At 37.9% G+C, this 22,621-nt stretch overlaps 1 protein-coding gene and 1 long non-coding RNA gene across 5 annotated transcripts in view; one reads left to right on the forward strand and one right to left on the reverse strand.

The window, feature by feature from the left end:
* Nucleotides 1-13,939: 13,939 nt before the first annotated feature.
* On the reverse strand, nucleotides 13,940-15,362 carry LOC122063135. Its single transcript, XR_006135210.1, has 2 exons — nucleotides 14,148-15,362; nucleotides 13,940-14,044 (listed from the first exon to the last, which is right to left on the reverse strand). It is a non-coding gene; the product is annotated as an uncharacterized LOC122063135 (long non-coding RNA).
* Nucleotides 15,363-20,539: 5,177 nt separating this feature from the next.
* LOC122063136 (cyclin-C1-1-like) overlaps nucleotides 20,540-22,621 on the forward strand; it is a 28,512-nt gene continuing 26,430 nt past the window's right edge. The window contains exons 1-3 of one of the 4 annotated variants that reach the window (XM_042626818.1): nucleotides 20,540-20,913; nucleotides 21,742-21,863; nucleotides 21,984-22,090. In XM_042626818.1, the coding sequence (XP_042482752.1) occupies nucleotides 21,832-21,863; nucleotides 21,984-22,090 (139 nt within the window). In that variant the 5' untranslated portion in view covers nucleotides 20,540-20,913; nucleotides 21,742-21,831. The remainder of the gene's footprint in view (nucleotides 20,914-21,741; nucleotides 21,864-21,983; nucleotides 22,091-22,621) is intronic. The other 3 variants (XM_042626817.1, XM_042626819.1, XM_042626820.1) reach the window with 3 other exon arrangements.

Below are 22,621 nucleotides of genomic sequence, written 5' to 3' on the forward strand. Positions count from 1 at the left end.
AAAGATTTCACCATTTGCTGCAATAAAAGGTAAGGGTCGATCTTGATTTTTCCAAAAAGGTCTGGGAAGAACCTTTGGATTCAAGATTGTTGTAACAGCTCCTGTGTCGAGAAAAGCAATAAGGTGTATGGGTTTAGCATATAGCTCAGGGATTATTTGGACTGAGACATGAGGAAGGGAGACTGACTGACTTTAGAGGAGAGGGGGTTGGACTTTAGTTTGGGTAGGAGAAAGGAAAGGTATCATCTGGTAGAGGGGATCAGATTCCTCGGACTCTGAAAGAGAAAACTCTGGGTCTGAGTCTGTGGTAGGGAAATCTATTGCAAATAGAGAGAGGTCTATAGGAGTCTCATCAAGAGAATATAAAGATTCCAGGTCACCGTCTTGAAGATCTTCATGGTGAAGAGAAGAGAGCATGTGCATGACCTTATCTTTCTTTCGAGACAAAGGACAAGTCTTGGCAAAATGGTTGTTTTGTCCACAGACATAACAAGCTGTTGACTTGTTCTTTCCCCTAAATTGTTTTTTTCTGAGAAATCTCCATGTTTTCTTTGAGGAACGAAAGGAGAACTTCTTTTTTAGTCGGGGCCTCCATCTCTGAGAGAAAGGGGGAAACCTTTTGTGATGAGAAGTTTTCTTGGTAGTACAGTCACAAGATTTGTCACCTTTGCATTTGATTTTGAGATACAAAGTATCACAGGCAAAGAAGACCTTATCAGAATGATCTTGTAAATCTTTCCAGACTTTTTTGATGTTGCAAAGTTTGTCAAGGGCAGTTAGAGCATAGTTGTATAAGGAACCAATAATGTATGAGGCTAATGGAATATTTTGGTTCTTCAAGAACTGTTGTGTATCTGCGCCAAGTGGTTCTGGCAAGGAGTTCAAAAACACTTGCTTTAAATTTTCATCATCAATACCACCAATTTTATGAAATCAATTGGTTATTCTGGAAAAATGCTTATCAAGATCTGGTCGAAAAAGAGAACAACACTTCATCTGTAGGAATTCATCCCTGGCCTTAGAGAGATCATTTGAAATAGGACCAAGAAACTCTTGATAGAGAGTGGTAACAAACTGGCTCTCAGTAAGCTAGACAATCTGCAGTTGTCTGTAAGGACCAAGAGCTAAATACCATTCCCTGAGTTTTCCTTGGAGTCGGGCAATAAACTTGGACAGAACAATAACAGATGAAGCTCCTTCCTGAAGGAGTTCAGCATTAATCCAGGCATGAAAATCAGCAATCCGAGACGCCCATTTCGAAACAAGAATATCATCCAAGATAAAAACTGCTTTGGGTCTTGGTTTTGATAAGGGGTAAAAGAAGTAGGAGGGACTGGGGGTCGTCTAGGTGTTTCATCAGGATTCTGGATTTCAGGATCATCATCCATTTCAGAGACATAAGGGGTTGCAGGTTGGGGTCCTTCATTCATGAAAGAAGGAAGAGGGTTTGGGATAGTAAGAGATGTGAGAAATTCAGAGAGAGTATTTTCTGGAGGAGAAATGATGGTATGGATGGATTTAGGAGGAGTTGTTGCAGGTATAGGGGTAGTAGATTGGGGAACTGGGGCACTTGTCCTAAGAGGGTTAGGCGGTGGAGGTGCAGGGTATGAAACTGACATAGGATAAGGGGTAAAGGGAGGTGGTGCTGGTAGGGCATCTGCAAATTCATCCTCATAGTCATTGAGATCCATAAGTGTAGCAGTGGATGTCCATGCTGGTGGTAATCTATTGCGAGCATGGCCTCTGGTTGCTCGTGTTCTTTTAGAAAGAGCACGCTGTTGGCGTTGAAGTTCTTTTAATTCTTCAGTAGGAAAAATCCTTGAGGAAGAGACAACAGGTGGTGCAGGAGAGGCATACATAGCAAACGGATCTTGAGAAACAAAACTGGGCACAGTTACTGGAAGTGGTTGTTGTTACCTATGAGAAGAAGCAAAAGAGGGAGCACGAGGTAATTGTTGTTGCATCTGATGAAGTTGGGCTTCAAGGTACCGAAAGTGCTTTTCTTTTTTACCAATAAGGGCAAAAGCTGTAGTGGTATCAACAACACTAGAAGTTATTTCAATAAGTTCAATATGGACCTGATCAATTTCTCGTCGAAGGGATTGGAGAAGGTGATCATGATGGGACAAAGTGCCATGAGTTTGTTAAGTCTGAGCCAAGATTCGCTCAAGGTACTGATTTTGAATAGTAGCATTTTTGGCCTACCAATTCAAAGCTGCTTCAGCAGGAGAAATCGGGTCAGAGCGACCTGTAGCTTGGACAGAAGGTTTAACCTTCCAGACTTGGCGAATACCATAAACATCTGGACCAGTATCATGTAAACCAGGAAAAGGTTTATGGGGAGAGGAAGAGGAAGAGCCTGGAGTATACATACAACAAGGGGGAATGATTGGGGGAGGTATATCAGGTTTTGGAGGAGGTTTACAAGGTGAGGATGAAGATTGAGAAGAAATCTTGGGGTTCCCATATTTAACAAAGAAAGGATATTTGGATTCAGTACTTAGGGGTCCAACAGAAGAATCACCTGCCTCATATCGTTCTTGTAACTGTTGTTGGATAGACTTTCGTCTAGAAGAACGATGAGAAACAGGGAAATCATCCTCAGAGTCTTGTAGACAAGCATCACAGTCACAAATGTCAAAGTATTTATGACCAGAAACTAGATCTTGAAAGAAGTAGATCGGATTACCCTTTGAATCAAAAGATTTGATAAGGATTTTTTCTTGAATCATACTAAAAGAGATGAGGGAGCAGGAAAATGGATTTCTACCTCACCATTGGGATGAGTGATATATTCCAGATCCATAGACTGGACTGGGTCAGGAGGGGCCTGAGGTTGGGAAGCTAAAACTTGTTGTTCATACCCTGTAACCCAATAAGAGGGAAGGAGACGAAGAAGTTCATCTCTAGAGATTTTTCGTGGGACATAGGTATAGCAAAGGACTTGGTTGGAGTCCATTGTAATGAACAACGCATTACAATGCATGATTTTGCAAACGATAAGCCATCTGCTAGTGCAAGGTAGCAGCCTTTATAATAGGATTTTGAGGGACACCAGTAATGTGAATCTGGAATTTTAGGGCAGTGGGAAGAAGAGGGTCAGACAGAGGAATATTAAAGTTTGGATACAGCGTTAAAAACACTGTTCCAGCATTTAACGTAGTCTGGACGATGGCAATCACGGCATGTTGATATCGTAAAAAGCGACTGTCTAGCAGGGCAACTCTAGAGACCACTAGAAGTCATTTTCTACCATGGAAAGAGAGAGCAAACTTGATGGCTCCTAGATGGAGATGAGTATAACCTTGTTGGATCCATTGGGGGATGAGATTCGAAGGTATCTCAAGGGTAAAAAGCTGCTCTTTATCAGTAGCAGGAACTTGAAGTTGATCAAAACGTGAAGCTTGGGCCAATTCCTTTAAAGGAGGAGTCTTCTTAGGTTTAAGAAGAGCAGTCCACTTAGATGGGGTAGGTGTTTTTGGAAAGACAGTATAAGGATTAAGGAGTGGAGTGGGGGTAGTAGGGATCACTTGATCATCAGGAACATATGAAAGTTCGTAAAGATAATGTAAAGAGGAAGAAGACGATCGAGAAGAAGAAGATCGACGGGGAGAAGAAAACAAAGAAGAGGACGGGGAGGCCATGAACAAGGCAAAAGAGGTGGTAAAATCTAGATCTGAACCATCACCACTCATTGAAGAAACTGGAGTAGGTAAAGACACAGTTAGGCAAGGCCGATCAAGAACCCCCTGATCATAGTACCTGACTGCAAAGCAACCCGAGCTAAACAGGGCACTAAACGGCATCCTTAGCCTAAAAGCCCACAATGCTCAAGGGTCTTTTTCTGCCAGTAGGAACCATAAGCAGGGATTACTTGCAAAAGGACGTGGCCTAGGCTGTATCTTTAGTTACAACAGGTTCAAACTAGAGGAGAGGGATGGTCAGAAGAGGAGTTTAGCCGGAGAAGAGGGTGTATGGTCGGTTCTCTCCGGTTTAGCCCCTATATGATCAAACCAAGTCAATGCGGTTAATTAGACTAGGTGTAGAAAGTAGGGTATCACAATAACTCTTCTAGAGAAGAAAAACCACTCCATTTCAGATCCAAAAAAAAAATCAATATCTTAGACCAAATCAGACCTGAAAAATGACAGTCCAAGATCAAAAACTGAATAGATTCCACATTATTGAGGCAGAGATGACATCGAGACGCCAATGGCACACTATGCTTGGAAACCTTGTCATAAGTTGGGAGGCTTTCATGGTATAACCTCCAACCAAAAATAGATGATCTTGGGTGCAGTCCATTTTTCCAAACTAGCTTTGTCCAAGCTTGGCCAAGAGATTTCTCTCTAATGCTTTCCCAGGCAGAGACAACAGAAAACTTTCCTAACTCAGAGAGAGCCCAAACTCTTTCGTCACGAGCTACCACCGCTAGGAGAGGAATTTCCTTTACAAGATCACATATTGTCCTTAATTCATTTGAGAATACTTGAGGAAGTGACCATTTGCCTTGATCTATAAAATTTAAAACTTTCACTGTTAAAATAAAAGAGAATGATTGACCATCATAAATGATATCATATGGGTATTTATCACTAAACTAGCGATGACTAGACACTATCAGACATACCGTGACCAATAATCCACCTTTCTGAGGCACAGACAAAGGCCCATACCTTTAACCCAGGAAAGATTGAAGAAGAGATATCCGTCTTTCTTAGGGTCCCATTGCTACCTACAAATCTACCACAAAAAGGAAGTAAACATAGAACATTCAGATTTAATAAACCAGCAAAGTTTAGATAAGAGAGCATGATTAATATCCTTCAATCGACGAATGCCTAAACGCCCTTCTTGTTTAGGCTTACAAAGTGAACTCCATTTCTCTCTAATAACCTTAGAAGATTTCACATCCCCACATCAAATGAAATTCCGAATCCACCTCTCCATTAATAAAATCTAAGAACTAGGCCAAAGATATACTGAAAATGTGTGAACAGGAATACTGCATATAACAGACTTCACCAGATCAACTGCCACTGATAAAATATGACCCTTCCATCCAGCGAGTCTTGATTTAAATTTATCCATTAAAGGCATGATAAAATCTTTCTTTACCTAAACTTTAAAAATATCCACCCCTAAGTAGCAAGTGGGGAATGCACACTTAGGGATTCCAAGAACTTCTTTGATTCTTCTTTTCCTGTTTGGCTGAATCACATTTAAAAAGATCTTGCTTTTATCAATATCGATCTACTGTCCAGAATAAGATTGATAAGAATTCAAGAACTCCTTTAGCTTCTTGACTCCTCTTAGCTCAACATTCATAAAAATCAGCAAGTCATCTGCATATAGAAGATGAGAAGGAGTATATACATTTCTAGGACCAGGAATGCTCTTCACCACTCCTTTATCACGAAGATCTTTCAAACCACAACACAATACCTCCTCTGCAAGAATGAATAGCAATAGAGAAATAGGTTCTCCCTGGCGCAAACCCCTTTCCACCTCAAAAAAACTCGCCGGACCTCCATTTACAAGAACTAAAAGCTTAGATGATGCAAGAATCTGATGGATCTAGCCGATCTATACCTGAGAGAACCCAAATTTTTGAAGCACATCGAATAAGAATCACACTTCACAGTGTCAAATGCTTTTTGAACATCTAGTTTGAGCCCTAAGGACCTCCATTCCAATATTAAAAAATTTTACTTTTCCTTTTTGGAATGCACCATGCTCTTTCGAAATCAGCTTATGCAAAACCAAAGAAAGGCGAGTTAGAAGAATCTTGGGAATTATTTTAAAGAAAAATTTCCCTAAATAGATAGGATGATACTGCCCAACCTTTTTGTGCATCATCCACCTTTGGGATTAATGTCAAAAAATTATAATTTATGCCTTTGGTAATCACTTCTTTAGTAAAAAAAATTCTTAATGGCAAGACATACCTATTGTAACCCGGCAGTCACCGAGAGGGGGGTGAATCAGTGAGTCTAATTCTGATCCTCAAATACCTGTCCAATGTCTAGCTAAGAAAAACTTGATATACCTATCCCTGTTTGCACACAGTCGTATGCACACTCAGCCTCTCATAGGCACTTTCAAGTATGCTCACCCATTCCACATTCCACGTACTTCAATATAAAATGCAAATAACAAGCACCCACAACACAGGATTTTTATGAGGTTTGGCATTTTGCCTACATCCCCGGAGTAGTGCCTGTAAAGGCTTCGTACCTACTCAATATACTAATTTTGACTGCACCCACACCCAATTCTCTCAAGCCAAAGCTAAGATAGCACTCGTAATTCCAGTACAATATATAGCATCCACTACATGGGAGCACCCACTAAGCACTTAATAAAGAATACAGTAAATTTAGGCTTATATCAATGCTCTATAGTTAAGCCTTGCCTAGCAAATACATCCACAACTAGCTTGTATACTTACAGTTCATCCACAACTAACCTAGCATGTAAACATTCATCCACAACTAACCCTAACATACATACATGTATATAATGTAAATCAAAGGTTAGAGAATCTCACAACCGATTGCCTAGGATGACTGGAAACTTATATTGACAAGTTTGGTACTCACACCTTCTCTCTCTTGGGTTTCTTGCTCTTTAAAGCAAACACATCCTTGCTTTCTTCTCTTCCTCCTTGGTTTTGAGTTAATGTATCATTAATACACCTCAACCACCTCTTTTACCTCCTTTAATGGCTTAAAAACATTTATCATCAAGTATTCATGTTCATTCAAGGACCAACAAAGAGGACGAAGCTTCTCTTGCCAAAACCGTAACCTTCCTTCACTAAAAACTAATTTATCCTGCTACTATGGTGTAAAGGCTTGAATAAACGAAGAAGTAGAAACTTGGTTCACCTAAATCCAGGTTAAAATGAAAGAGATATGACCATTTGAAGTTGAAAATGAGATAGCCTAAAATGGAATCTTCGTATGAGTGGCATAGGCTATGCCGGCGGCACGCATAATAGGGGGCGCAAATCTGGCCGTAGATCTCATCAAAAAGTATCTAATAATATGAGTCATCGGATTCCCATAACTGATAGTGAACATGAACCATAGATCTAGGATCATATGACGTCATGATGATGTAGGCGGTCAACAATTGCGTCAGCGGTCAAAAATGTTGTCGACATCCTATTGGTTAGATCGGCATGATTCATGATGGATTGTCAGCTACGTCTCATTAAGTATAGGCGGCTTCTAGCCCTTAGATTGAGATCTTCAGATCTGGTCTAAATCAGATCTCATGAGATCATGAGAAACAACATCTATCCATGCCTTTTTTTGCATGTGCGTAACACCATAGTAACCTTGATCCTATGCAGTGCCAGCATATGGTTCTTGATAAATTCGACTAATGGAAAATCTCGTGCAAGCATATTAAGCATCCGATCCAGTGCCAATTTGTGAGCACTCTTAGATGGGAATCAAGCCTATGTGGTCGAATCTGGACCATCCATTTCACTTCCCTTTACTCCTCTTTATTACAATCAAGGCCCTGCCTTCATATATTTCAATACTTAAAGACCCCCTACAACTCAGACCTTCAAAAACTTGAAATTACATAAAAGCCCTTCAAATTTCAAAAATAAATTCTGAAAAATCCACCCCACCGAGAGCAACTAATGAATTTTTAGTTTGGATTTTCGAACCGGCTTCACAGAAACACATATAACTTTTTCATACGATATCTGTTCAAGATGAAACGAAGTGCGTTGGAATTGTGACTGGACGCTCTACGACTTTCCAGAAGACTCGATCATCTAACTCAACCATGTAAAAAAACCAAAATGCCCCTAGTCCTTTCCAATGAAGCATCTTTCTCATAAGGAATCAGAACGCGATGAAATCAGAACCGTTGGAAAGATCGGATTTTTGTCGTATAGTCACATGGAGAACACTTCCTTTAAAAAATTCATCTTCAATACCAAAATTTTCCTCGACTGCCACAAATGTCGTAATTTCTTCATATGGTATCAGAATATGACAAAATTAGATGCAATAAACTAAATAAATTACAATCTATCTTTTTCATGAAGAAATAATCTTTCAATCACTGCCGAAAATGCCCCCCGAGCGTAAATAGGCCAATTTTACTAGTTTTGACTCAAAAACCAGCACCACATACTAAGGATATATTAAACCACTCCATGCATACCAAGCGGCTCTGTTATCTTATCGGTGACACTAGACACTATCATATCATCATTTCCATCAATGTCACCCAAACTAGCCACGTCATCACCGCCACATGGTCGGATTGCCAACAAGGACAATCATAAAACAACAATACCTTCCTCCCCATAAAATCCCAGCAAATCTGAAAGAGTGTACCTGGGATACCATCACCTGGAATGCGAGATGGATCCAAATCAAATATAACTTTTTTTAATTTCTTCAGAGTCAGGAAACCTTGTCAGCATAGCATTATCTTCAGGGTAACCAGCTCAGGAATGACCGACATTAGATCATCAACTCTGGTGAAATTTCCAAGCTTGTGCAAAATTTTCAAAGTGTTCAACTAGCTTCTCACCAATGACCAATTGGTCTGCATGAACCACCCCATCCTCAGATTGTAACTCCCAAATCGTATTCCACCCTCGACGCATCTTGACTGAAAGATGAAAAATTTTTGAGCAACGATCACCCTCTTTCACCCATTTAATGCGAGATTTTTTTGCCCAAATCTTCTCATAAAGACTCATAGCTGAATCATATTCCCTTCTGGCAGCTTGCTCTTAGTCAAAAAGAATCTCATAAAAGTCATCTACCTCCATTGAATTCTGAATTTGATCCAAACCAACGTTAGTTCTTGCAACTTCGAGATCCACTTGGGGAAAAGCTCACAAGCCCAAGCCCTTAGGGGACCTTTAAATCTCTTAAGCTTCCTCTTCACTATGAAAATAGGAGTGCCCCTCACAAGGACCTCCCAAGAGGCTCTCACACCACCCTTAAAATTGCAGTTGTCAGCTCAAAATCTATGCATTAGAAAAGGAATGTTTGTTGGCCGAGGAACCTCATTACAAGAGATAATAATAGGCGACTGATCAAAATACCTGCGAGGTTTAACCCTTTGGGAATAACCTGAGATACGATCTACCCATGCCTCATTGCACAAACTCCTATCAAGCATTGCTTGAACATTCCCAACTCTTCTATTATTTGACCAGGTGCCGATTCTCATATACAAAATCACCAAATCAGTGTTTCTCAAATGGGGGTCAAAACTGTTCCAAGTGCCCCGTTCATTAAAAAAAAAAAGAGGGAAGAACACCATAATTGATTTTTTACAACGTTACCATACAGAGAGCCCTAGTGTTGGTGTCTTGAGAAATACTGTGGAATAACATCAAGTATAGTGGCAAGAGAGTCCAAATCAACTCCTTCAGATTGGAAAGCCCTCCCAAAATTTAAAAGAATATTAGCATATGCCTCTTTCTCATTTTCCATTCAAGTACCATCATGAAGTTTATAAGTTTTGTAATTTATTTTGTGTTGCCTCTCCTTGAAGTATGGTAGCATGGAAAAACTTGGTATTTCTATCCCCTTTCTTAAGCCAAGTGATTCAGGATTTGTATCTCCATAGCATTTCTTCACTAGCTAAATGTGCGGACAATTATTTTTGCAGTATACCAATTTGTAAAGAAACCAATCCTGCTAATGTTTAAATGTTGGAGACAATCAACTTCTTCCATTAATCTCTGAATGTTATTTTTTTTTGGTAACTGAATGTTATTTTGGACATTCCCAAATTCAACATTATTCTTCTTGCATGTATCCAGCTAGTCATTTATAATCGACAAATGTGATCCTTAGAAAGATCTTGACCATGCACTGGATGAAATAGATTAACAGGATGGATAAAACCACATTAAGTCAAAGTGGAATGGTCTTCTCCCATAAAATATACCACCCATTGTATCTATCAATAATGGTGACTGGTCTGAACCAATTGCTGGTTTGACAAAAACTATTACATCACCATATTTAGTCCTTCAAGCATTATTAGATAATGCTCTATCTAATCAGATTTCTTATGTTAGCACTACCATATCTCTGATTACGCCAAGTAAATGTAGGTCCATGATTTCCCAAATCCAATAATTGGAATGTATATATGCACCATTGATCGAAAATTTATCATATATCTCTTTACCAAGTTTTATTGGCACCATGCTTCTCATGCTAACTTAGATGAGAATTGAAATCAGCAAATAATAACCATTCTCTCTCTCTATTTGCACCAATAGGGTTTATCTTGTCACGCACAGCTTTGTGACCTATAGGGTAATGGTTTACAGAACGCATGGAAATGGTTTAAAGAGAATGAAAATGACAATTGTTATTGATTATGGGAAAAGATGAAGAAATGTTTGGGTATTGATTGTGGGGAAAGGAGGGTGAAATGATTGGGTATGGATTGGGTAAGATGGTGAAATGATTTGGATGTGAATCAATGAAAAAAGTGGAAAAGAAAACACCATAGATGGGGATGGGAGAGATTGGGAGGTGTTGTAGAAAGAGAGATTGATAGGACGATGATTGGGGATGTAACAGATATGGAGAAGAATGTTGAAAAGATCGAATGTGGATCAGGTTCTTGAAAATCATTATTATACGAGTTGATCCACATAGATGGAGTCCACCACAGAGTTGGTTGTTGAGTGGATTCCATATATACAGATAAGCTCCATATGAGAATGATTCTCGTACGAGGACTTGATCGTTCTCGAAAATATCACAGATATAAGTACATTGTAATCATCATGTAATCAGCGAGGTAGAAGACACACACAAAATCATGGAATAAAGTTACGCATATAAATGGTGGAGTAGAGACTCGCACAAAACGGCGGAGTGAAGACACACAGAAATGTTGGAGCGATTAAAAACTTAGAAAGAAAAAATTGTTCATAAACAGATTTCACTTGGACAAAAAGAAACAAAATTTTGAATTCCTCGCATTGCCATCTTTGTTTCTTCCGAAATCTCATTCTCGATCTCTTTGAAGAATGAAGATTCCCTCTGGCTTACGAGGGTAAAGGTAAAGACTGGTTTCTAGACCATTTATTCTTCATGCTGCGTATTGTAATATAGTTTTACAATTTTGATCCGACGATTATTAAGAATCTCTCACGATCCAATAGCTGATACCTTGCTTGCATTAGAGATTCTTAACCAACCTCATGGACAAATAATTATTCCCCCCCCCCCCCCTTTTTTTTCTTTGTTGAACAATTGACAAGATTTTGTTTAAAGGGAATAGTTGCTTAATTTGCCAATCAGATTTTTGCCCAATATTTTGATAGAAATATGTGGAGAGGCAATGTGTGGAGTGGGATCTCAATCCAATGTTATATTCTAAGATTGTGTTTGGTATGCATATCTTCTTGGAATAGATTCTAGGTTTAGAACACATTTTGAAGCAAAAAATAGAGAAAATAGAGTTTTAAAATGCTATATACCCAAAATCTATTATAAGAATGCCTACTAAACACAGCCAAGGTAAGTAGTCATGTTTTTAAGATTGGAATAGATTTTTTTTTTTTTTCTTTTTTTGTTAACCAAGGTGTCCGGACCGACTTACGCGTACCTCGACTAATCCTCGGAGAAAATAGCGCAACAACCCATCGCCACGGTCTCCACTTAAATCGCAAATACACAGATCAGGAACCCACAGATAGGTAAGATTGGAACCTGAGACCGTATGCCTATTCACACAATCCCCAATTCGCCCTAACCATCTGGACAACCCACAAATGAGTAAGATTGGAATAGATCTCTTTTCAACCTAAGGAGAAGTTAAACTTGGAAAGCTAATAGCTTAAGTTACCACCCATTTGGGGTTTGGGTATTTGTTAGTTAAAACACGTTTAAAATACAGGTTCAAAATTTGCAGTTTTAAGCGTGGCTAGCCAAACTGAAAAACTAAATAAATATATATATATATATATCTTTAACTTTATAAATATATTGGCCCACTAAGGGATGAGCACAAAGGCCCAACAAGCCCACAATGCTGCTATTGCAGCAACACCTATGGGAACTTTGATTGGCTCGTTAAATCGATTTTCCTTCAATTTCTATGGTCATGGGATCTTTGAGTGCCATAAGACATTTAGGTTGAGAATGATAGTCTTTTGCCATCATTATGGTTTGGGGAGGTTTTATTCATTTATTTTATTTTTATGAGAAAAGGAAAAATACTCATTGAAAAACAAGGGCAAAGTAACATCATTTCCATGAAGTTCATGAGATCTTCTTTCTAATCTGGCACTATCAGCAAGCGCAAACATACATTGCATTGCAAGATTAGATGTGATAAATTTATAATAATATGAGACAACTAAAGTGTGAATATATTTCCCAAAAAGTAGAAAAGGATTGTCATGGCCAGGAACTATTAGAAGGCTTTGGAATAAGCTGAAGTAAATCCTGAGACAGAATCAGACTTTAGTGATATTCTATCCCTCGTTATCTGCCACCCGAAGGCCTTGAAGGATTCCAAAAGCTTCTGTCTCCACCTATTTCTTAGTTGTTGAGAAGCCTAACCTGATTATCTGAAAAGCACCCTTGGAGAAGAATACCAGAATCCAATCCTGATTATGCTTCCAAAATGGTAGTAACACCAGCACAAACCAAGACAGGATAATTCAAAAAAGGAAGAGATGGACATCTTAAAATGCTTTCTGGATGATCTATAATAGAACAACCAATTTATCAAAGTGAATAGATGGGTTGAGATCCGAGATCTATTGGTTTACATTTTGAATCATGAACCAGTCAAGGTCAGTCTTTCTTTTTCAATAAAATTATTTCTGTGCAACCATAAGATATAGATTGCCATTGCAAACAAACTGAAACACCACGAAATGTCATATTGATTAAATGAGAATGAAGAAAAATCTGTTTAATAACAGCTGTTAAAGTTTACACTAGGGGTGTCAAAAAAGCCAGATTAGCCCGAACCCGCCCTAACCCACCCTGAGCCCAAATAGGGCCTGGGCTGAGATTTCAGCCCATACGATGGGCTAGGGTTGAGAATTTCAGGATCGACGCCAAGTTGGTCTAGGCTTGGGTTGAGGTCTCAACCCAACCCATTATTAAGTAAATGATATTATAAATATGTTAATAATTATAATTGGGTAATTATAGAAATAGGTCTGCAGATTGACTTTCGTTTTCCACAATTTACATTATATACAAAAACTTTGGTCTTTGTTCTCTTCAATGGATCAAGATCAAGCAACCAAGTAATCAATAGTAATTGGTTGGTAGAATTGGGTTAAATCTGGTCCAATTAGGGTCCATCAGGGTTGGACTGGGTCGGACTAAACCCGACGGGATTGAGCTTGAGCTGAGATATCCTAACCCGACTTAGGGTTAGACAGGAGTTGAGTTAAGACACCTGCTTGGGTAGTTTAAACCCCAGCCCAACCCAGCCCATTAACACATCAAAGTCAAGATTCTAGCAGCAAACTCACCAGAAATAAATAAATAAATAATAGACTCATTATCACAACCATAAAATGGTCTAGGGAGGTTGTCTTCTAGTTTTCCTTTGATAGAAGTCGATACTTTAGGACATTAACGTTTGTCATAGAAAATCAATAAGGCTACATTTGGTTGCAAGGGAAATGGGGAAAGGAAGGGAAGGGAAGTGAAGGAATTTTTTTTTTCCTTTTTGAGTCGTTTGGTTGCAACAGAAGTGAAGTGAAAATTAATTTTCCAGAGTTGTTTGATTGGATGTAAAATTTTGATGTAAAATAGATGTAAAATTTTTTAAAACTAGTAATCCAACCAAACTTACTAAATTGTAACCAGTTACACCCTTTTCATCTAATCACGTTTGATCATAAAATAAAAATTAGCAACCAGTCCTTTATATGTATATACACTCAAAATTTCAACCAAGGAATTCTCCTGAAACTAAAGAGTGTTCCATATATTGACTCCGGTATTTACTTGTCCAACTCAGTACATACTCTTGTTTCCTTTTGCACTTTTACCTGCAAATTAAGAGATCATTAGTGTTGACTTTTGTTTAATTTTAGATTCAAAGGGTTGACATAAACCCATGCATAAATGGATTTGAAAAACAGAAATGCATACATTTTCTTGAATTTAAAGCCAATTTTGATCTCGCCCTTGTAAGGATCATCTTCAAGCACAACATTATATAAACTTGGTTGCACTTCTATGAATCCCTTGTCATTTCCTTCAATTAGTATCCCTCCTAGATGAACTCTGCATAGAACAAACAAACAAAAGAAGAAGAAGAAAAAGAAGAGGAAGGCACTTAAGAAATGCAAGGATTTAGCTATTAAATTACAAAGACAATTTTCATGTACTGTGAGAACTCTTTCTGATCATAAAAAAGTAGAATTTAAACGTTGTTCAAGTTAAAGGACATAAGTACAAGGTTTCACCAACAAAACCACCCTTAGTGAACATTTCTTTATCCATGATTCTTAACTTAAGGTGAGACAGCTTTTGCCACTCTGAAAATGAGAATTTGAATTCGAATTTCTCATTGCAAATAGAATCATCTCAGACATGCTAGTAGTTTAGTAAAAAGTAATTCATTCTACATTTTTAGGGAATGAAACAAATTCTATTACTCATCCAAATATAATTGATAAATGGATATGTGTTCATTTCGGTGTAAACAATATGAACTCTAATGCTATGGCAACTAAAAACAGGTCAATCTGTTCCAAGTGACAACCAATCGCATCCTAAACCTGAATGAAACAGCTAATGATTGTATTTATCTTACCACATCAATGGCCTTGATCAAGAAACTTCAAGACCCACCTCCTCCGTTGCTCCACATCCCCAACTAAAAATGCCTTTGCTTGAGGTTCATTTACTATGAGGAAATCAAAGACGATATCAAGTGTATCTTTGCTAAATCCATCTACTTCTAGTATAGCATCAAACAATGCTTTAGGAGAGACATGCCTCTCTCGAACCACAGTTGCCAAATGATCTATAGAAGAGGCAACAATAGATATTTGGCCATCCAATGCTACCTTTGTTGTCTTTCTCTCTCGAGGTGCACCAACTCCACTCCCCTCTCTAGAATGCGATGTGGACATTGGGACTTGGGTGTTTAAATCTTCGCTGCCATCGGTCTCATCAATCTCCATATGATCCACTGGATGGATGTATGATCTAGGTTCTTCAGAAGTTGTTCCCTATCTTTTCTCTGATGGAAAGAATCTCTGTTTGATTGAGAAAATTCCCCTGTGGCGTGATCTTCACCCACAATTTCCTTAAGTTCTTCAAATAGGGGCCAAGTCATGTTTCTCAACTTCATGAACTATTTTCCTTTCTGAATCAAAAGAAAAGAAAATCAAATATTAATGTATGATAATAATATCAGTGAACCACAAAATCAATTAAATACTTGTGCAATTAATCATTAAGACATATACCTTAACAACAAATGGAAACCATATTTGGTCTTCTACCTTCAGCTTCTTCTCTGTGTGATCAAAACTAAACCCACTTTGCTCTAGACAAAAAAGAAGGTTTCTAAAGGTCTGCTTAATTGTCCTAAAGTGATTGACCACATTGTCTTTTGTTACTTCCTTATGGTGTTGTGAATGCTTTGAATTCACCTCTTTAGCAAGAAAATTGTATGTCGTCTCTTTGAAAGAATTTCCTATCTTTTTTCCTTCCCATACTTGGACTTGGAAGCATCAAATCATTGTTTCATCCATTTGCTCAGTCCACGTGATGTTCTTCCTTTGTTCATTGATGCATAATTCATCCTCCTATATTGCAATACATATTAGAATAGCTTTAAACATCAAATACTTCATCAAAAGTTCATTTGAGCATGTGAGTTTTACCTGACCCATACCACCCGTAGATGCAACGATAGTATTCCTATTAGCTTGAGTCTTTGTTTTCATTCCAAGACTTCCAAAATATAACTGGATAAATAACAAAGTTACTCAAGATAGTGTTATAATTTGGAAGAAAGTTATGTATATATACACCCACTCAATCTGGAAGTTCTTGTGAGGTCAAAAGAAAGATCACTGGGAATGGAAAACAATGATATAGAGTTCCTTTCCCCCTGTTTTAGTAACAAGTTCATTTTTCTTGTCTATGTATATTGGGTATTTTAAAAAAGAAGATGAATTGATTCTGATATTTTATTTAGTTTGGGAGAATCAACAAAGGTGGGGACTCTATTTAACATAAAGTGTATGCAGAATGCATGGCTAATAACTAGTTTGCTAGCAATTGGCATATAGACAAAGGAATAATTACATTGCACAAAGAGGTGTTATGATTTGGAAGCTCTCACAAACTACTATTACTGGCTACTGCATTATAATTTGGGCTTGACCTAGAGCAGTAAATGAGAATGTAGTAGAATAAGTAATAATATAAGTATGCCAAAATAATTTTCACTGGTAAAAAAAAAAATCAGGATGACTTGTCAAAGAATCAAAAGATCCATAACCATACAGAAGGATAACCCCCTAATATGCTAGGATGCAAGCATCCACCCATTGTTCTTATTCTGATTATCATGGCACAGAGTTGAATAAGCAAGTTCCTCCATGGTCATTGATACTAGAGTGGTCCCTTTTACTCCACTCCATGGCAATCTCTTTAACCGTTTTGGGCATCTATTCTTTAATGAGTAAAATGTGATTGAAGGACCCCTGCCTTCCCTTTATTTAACCCTATAATACCAACTAGAGCACATATTGCTCGGGGACCATTCAATGCAGGACCTCAACTTTCAGGGGCATTACGTAGGGTTTTCATGCTTTCTTCATAAAAAGAAAGTTAGTTGTTCTTAGAAGCTATTTGTACTCTGAAATCAGCTTTCACTATAGTGATTCTTTAACACTTCTTAGCTTCACAAGCAAAAGGATACAATGTATCAAAAGATGTTTGTGAATAATGAAAAATTGTCTCCTATGGTTGTTAAAGCCCAACTGAGAAGGACTCCACTTTAGAAAACACTAATGGTTTAAGAGTGGCAGAGGAACCGATTTAAGCACAATAAAATCCTTGGGTGAAGACTTGGCCAGAAGAGGAAATGGGAGGGGACTATAATGAAACAAAACAGTAATTTTTTAGTAATTTTGAGTCACGCCCTCTGCTTAGCTTGGTCTGATATTTTATGAGAGATGGTTGCAGGCAGAGTCCACTATCATATCAGTCCATGTACATAATGCCACTAGTAAGAAAACTTTCAAATGAGAGTGACGAGTTTGAAACTAACAGAAACCAAATCTCTATGAAACATTTCATCAAACACTTGACAAGTAGGACTAATACTCACGTACCAATGTGTTGCAAAAATACACAGCTTAGTTACAAAATGAAGAAGAGAACGAACATAAGTAAAGAAGAAATCAAACATGAGGATTAGGGATTCCAAATTCTTCTCATGAGGAAGAGAACCAACAGCTTAGTTACAAGCAAACCAAACACAGCATCTTGTTGAGAAGAAAAGCCACGACTAGAATGAGAGTCGCATGAGAGAGAGAGATTGTCTCACCCTACTCGAGCAGGAAGAGAGTCGCGTGAGAGAGAGAGAGAGAGAGAGAGAGAGAGAGAGAGAGAGAGAGAGAGCCTCACCCTGCTTGCAGGGTGAGAGTCGTGAGTGGGGTGAGAGTCAGGTTTTCTTTTTTCTTCCTATTTTGGTGGGGAAATAAAAAGGAAAGTTTTAGTGTATAAGTGAAATTTTTTTTACATGTAAAATATATTTCCCTTGCAATCAAACATATAAATTTATTTTTCATGAGAAAAAAATTCCACTTTACCTCAAAATTTTGCATTCCCCTTGCAACCAAACAAAGCCTAAGGTTACTGGGGTGAGTTTTGGAATTGAAAAGACAACTGCTCAAAGATAAAGATTATAAAAATACTGACTAGTTAATTAAGAAAGAATGACGAACTCCCATAAAACAGTGAGTGTTTAGCTATTTTTTTTAACAAAAAAAAGTGTTTAGCTATTTTATACATAGAAGGCACTAGCTAGGAAAAAAAAAACACATGAATTGGAGATTCTAAGAACTAAGAAGGCATTAGTTAATTTATTTAGAATGTTTCACATATAAATTTACTTTTAATTATATATTTAAGTAATAATTTCTAAATTTATATAAGTTAATTGCCCTTTTTTTTAATCTTGTATTTGTTCAATCTAAATGTTTGAAACACATATTAGGGGTGTCAATTTGTGGCCCGAACAGGCTAAACCGATCGGGACCGACCGTTTATAGACCGGCTCGGCCCGGACCATTTATTAAACGTGTCGGGCTTGAGCCCGGCCCATTTATAAACGGTCGGTCTTGGTTTTGCTACTTGGACCATCGGGCGCCCGACCAAGACCGACCGTTTAACACCCGACTGAGACCGGCCTATTGTGCACCGGCCTAGCCCGACCCTTTAATGATTGTAGAATACCTATTTTACCCCCCAAATTAAAAAGTAAAAATATGTTCACATTTTAAATAATGGTTATATTTGGTATCATTTATTAATTAATTGTCATTTTTTTGGGCTTGCATGAGTGGGCCGGAATATAAGAGCACATTTTAAAGAGGGCTCATTTAAAAACCGATTGAAGCCCGTTTAACATTAAACATGTCCGTAGCCCGGTTAAGGCCCGACTAAAGCCCAATTAAGGTGGTCCGATTATAGCCCGAGGCCGACCGACCGAATATAAAGCGTACCATGCCCTCAATAACTAAGCCCGATTAGTTAAATGGGCGGACACGGTGTAGCCTTTGAAAGTCTTCAAGCCCGATTAAGCCCGACCGAAACCGAATTGGCCCGACCGGTTGACACCCCTAACACATATTGTATATTTTCATTTTTTTTTCTTTCCATTTTTTAAGTTTTTGATCGTATTTTTTACCGTCTTGTTTTAAGTACTGAGCCATTTAAAACACATCTATACCAAATAGTAGGAGTTGGATTCTAAAGGTTGTTTTGTTAGATCTCGATCTTACGGGTGTGTAAATAACAACAATTGGGGGCTTTGAGTGGATATCCAATGATTTTACTAAAATTCTTTCCAACATATCGCTTTAGCTGTGTTTGGTAGCAAAGATAAGAAATGAAAAGAAAAAATATTCTAGAAAGAAAAAAAAATAAAATAAATAAAATGAAATAAAATAGTGAAAAAAATAAAAAAATATTTTGCTTGACGACGAATAGAAGAAAAGAAAAGAAAATTTGTTTTTTTCTTGTGTTTTTTTGTGTTTGCATGACTTTTTTTTTTGGCAGTAGAAGTAAACTTCCCCATTTGTAAGATGAGTTTTGAAAAAAAAAAAAAATTCTCTTTCATACTAATACAATTTTTATACTTTTTTCTTTTATTTTCTTGACTACCAAACACAACCTTCATGGTGTAACTTTGAACCAATATGATATGGGCCTAATCGGTCTACATTGTCTGGGTCAGGCTAAACCCGTTAGGGGTGTCAAGCAGTCAGACTAGGTCGGTCTCGTTCAGGCGTAATCAAGCTCGACCAATTTCTAGGGTTGTATTGTGAATGCCCGTTTAACTAAACAGGCACAGCTAGGAGGGGCATAGTACGGTTGATAATCTGGTCGGTCGGTCTCACTCTAATCGGGTTGCCATAAATGGCCACAATCCGGCCTTAACCGGGCTATAGACCGACCTATTTAACTTTAAACGGTCCCTCTTTAAAATTGATTTCTTAAATGTGCTTGAAGCAGAATACCAATAAAATAAGGCAAAGATGGGTAGGGTAAAGAAATATCCCATAGTTAAAATAAGTTGTAAAAGTACTCGATCTTTAGCCCATGGTACTCAAATCAATTAAACTATACCTACACAACTTAAGTTTAGCAAGTTCAAATCAATTATACTATGCTTGAAAAAGATAAATGTTCATATAACAATTACCATCATCTCAATTGTACTTTTTTCTTGGTAGATAGGGAGGGAAGTAGATAATAACGCATAGTTTTTTACACACCACAACTCACCAACTACGCTAGGCAGTTGTTGTTATCTCAACTGTACTTATCAGATAACCTTAGCACTAAATACCAATAGTATTAAAAAAATAAAATAAAAAATACAAGTAGTATTAAATGAGTCAGACTAGGTCAAATTTAAGGGAGTCGGTTCAAATTGGGCATATAAATGTGTCAGGCTGGTGGGGCATTGGTGGGGCGCCTGTTGGGCTAGGTGGCCTGCACCATATACTACCCTATTTAAAAATGAGCCCGACACGATTATTAATCAGGCTGGTCTAGGTAGGGCCATAAACATGTTGGGCCGACCGGTGATACCCTTAAAGCCCATTAATAAAGTCGCATATTATATGTGTATTAAATGTGTATCTAAACGTTTAATTCAAAACACGTTTGCCGTACGATTCGACCTTTTTTGGAGTCTTGTACACGAATAATATGTTATTCACGTATAATACGTTTAAGTTATTTTCCCTAACAAAGAAAAACAAAAAGGCAAAACAAACTTTTCAAAAATCATCAAATCCAGTAACCCTTCTTCCCCGTCTCAGAATTCCGAAAGGATTTGCCCCCTTCTTTCTCCAAGTTGGAACCCTAGCGGCCTAGCCCCTTTGTCCCCGTCTCTGTTCCCGGCGACCGAGGACGATAGTCTGAGTATTAATATCCCTGCTTCCTTCCACTTCTCCGTTTCTCTTCCCATCGGTTGTTGAAAACTCCAACAAAGGCGATTGCAGTGGCAGTTTAGGGCAATTGCAGAGGTGGAAAGGCGAGTTACTGCTCCTCTTCTCCAATGAGTCACTATATAAGGGTATTTAGTTGAGCCCTCACACCGGTTTCCGCTTCTTCTTCTCCTTCTACGTTCGTCCAGCTAGTCTATCTCTTCTCTGTAAGTTTTTTCTCAGAGTGAAGTGGATGTATCTATCATTGTTAAACGAAGCAATCAAGTTGGATTGGACTCAGCCATGAGTTAATGGTCTTAGTTGCCTAAGATTTTGCACTGAAAGTTTTCTCAATTAGTTGTCATTTTCCTTATTTTTAATAATTGGAAACAACCATCTTCAAATTACTCTCGCATTCTTATTAAGATTGAAATAAGTCCTACTGTTTGATGTGCATGTGGAAGCCTGATTAGCACTTTAATCCTCGATTCCAAAATCGGGTTGTAATTGGCACTAGTAAGACGTCTGGCTGCATTCTGGTTGATCAGTATTAGCAACACAACCCAAAATTCTCATTAATGATGGTTTATGATTATGGGAATTAGAAATTTTATTGAATCAGAACGTCCCAATTTTGCGATTCTGAAATTTGGAAGAATTAGGACTCTAGATTGACCAGAATGATAGAATTCTGCTGTAATCCTTCGTAACAGATTTGGAGTACCTCAAGGTCCAATTATTGGAAAATTGATCTTATATATGTAATATCAGTGTTCATTAAAGCATGTGAGATTAGAATTTAGTTACAAACAATCAATCTTAGTTCATTCTTAGTACCAAAATAAACTTGTATTTTTGTTCCCAGATTTTTACAGGCTTTTACAGAATTTTACAGAACAACCGTATCAAAATTGTACCATATCATTGCCGTACACGTTTTATTGCACTGGATTTTTGAAAAGTATTATTACTATATAGTCTGTTTAGTTGCCGTACATATGCTTTCCGTATTATTGCCGTTCCCGACCTTACTTTGTTGCGCACCACTCACCCAGGTCTCCGTCTCTCAGCTGTCCTATGAAAAGAAGATACTGTGAATAAATCAACAGTTTGCTTCATTTGGACTTCCGTTCTCAGCTTTCCCAATGGCATCCAATTTCTGGACTTCCTCTCACTGGTAATTTTACCTTAACATCAGGATTTCCAGTTTGAGCCTTCGTCTTGTTTCTCTTTTTATTCTCCATAAATTCGGATAGTTTGTTCTGTTTGCTTATTGTTTCTGATATGTGTAAATCAGTAAACAGCTTATGGATCAGGAAGAGGTGGATGTGGTGCCAGCGCTTGATAGGGAAAGGGGCCTCACTCTTGAGGAATTCAAGCTAATTAAGATGCACATGGCAAATTGTATGTTATTCACTCTTTCCTTTTTGCAGCCATTTGGTTTGATTTCCTCATCCGTTCTACTGTTTGGTTATGTTATCGTTGGATCATTCTCCACAATTTGTTTGGTTTGGTGAAGTTTCTGAATTTTGTTTCAAGTTATGTTGTTTGTGTGTTTGTTGTTTCCCAGTAGAATTTCTGCTGTTTAGAGTGTTGGGGTTAGGTGTCTTGTATTATGTAATGGTGCACATAATTATTATTGGGTTTGTTGTATATGTTTGAGTCAGGTTTTGGATTCATTACATGTACAGGGGTACTTTCTAATTCTGTTAAGAGCCACTACAGCAAATCCGACCGTGGATCAACTTGATTTTTTGGGGGGTCTGATCAGTATATTTAGAGGTCTAATGGATCCTAGTTTCAACCCCATCCAACCATTAGATTCCATTTGATTTAAATTTTCATATTTGGCCAGTTTGTGTTTGCTTTGAATCATTGTGATTCTGTCCCCGTGTTTGTGTGTTTTTTTATTTTTTATTTTTTTGAATAATTCTA

The sequence above is a fragment of the Macadamia integrifolia genome, unplaced genomic scaffold (genome assembly GCF_013358625.1).
Source record: "Macadamia integrifolia cultivar HAES 741 unplaced genomic scaffold, SCU_Mint_v3 scaffold1208, whole genome shotgun sequence".
Classification (NCBI taxonomy): Eukaryota; Viridiplantae; Streptophyta; class Magnoliopsida; order Proteales; family Proteaceae; genus Macadamia; species Macadamia integrifolia.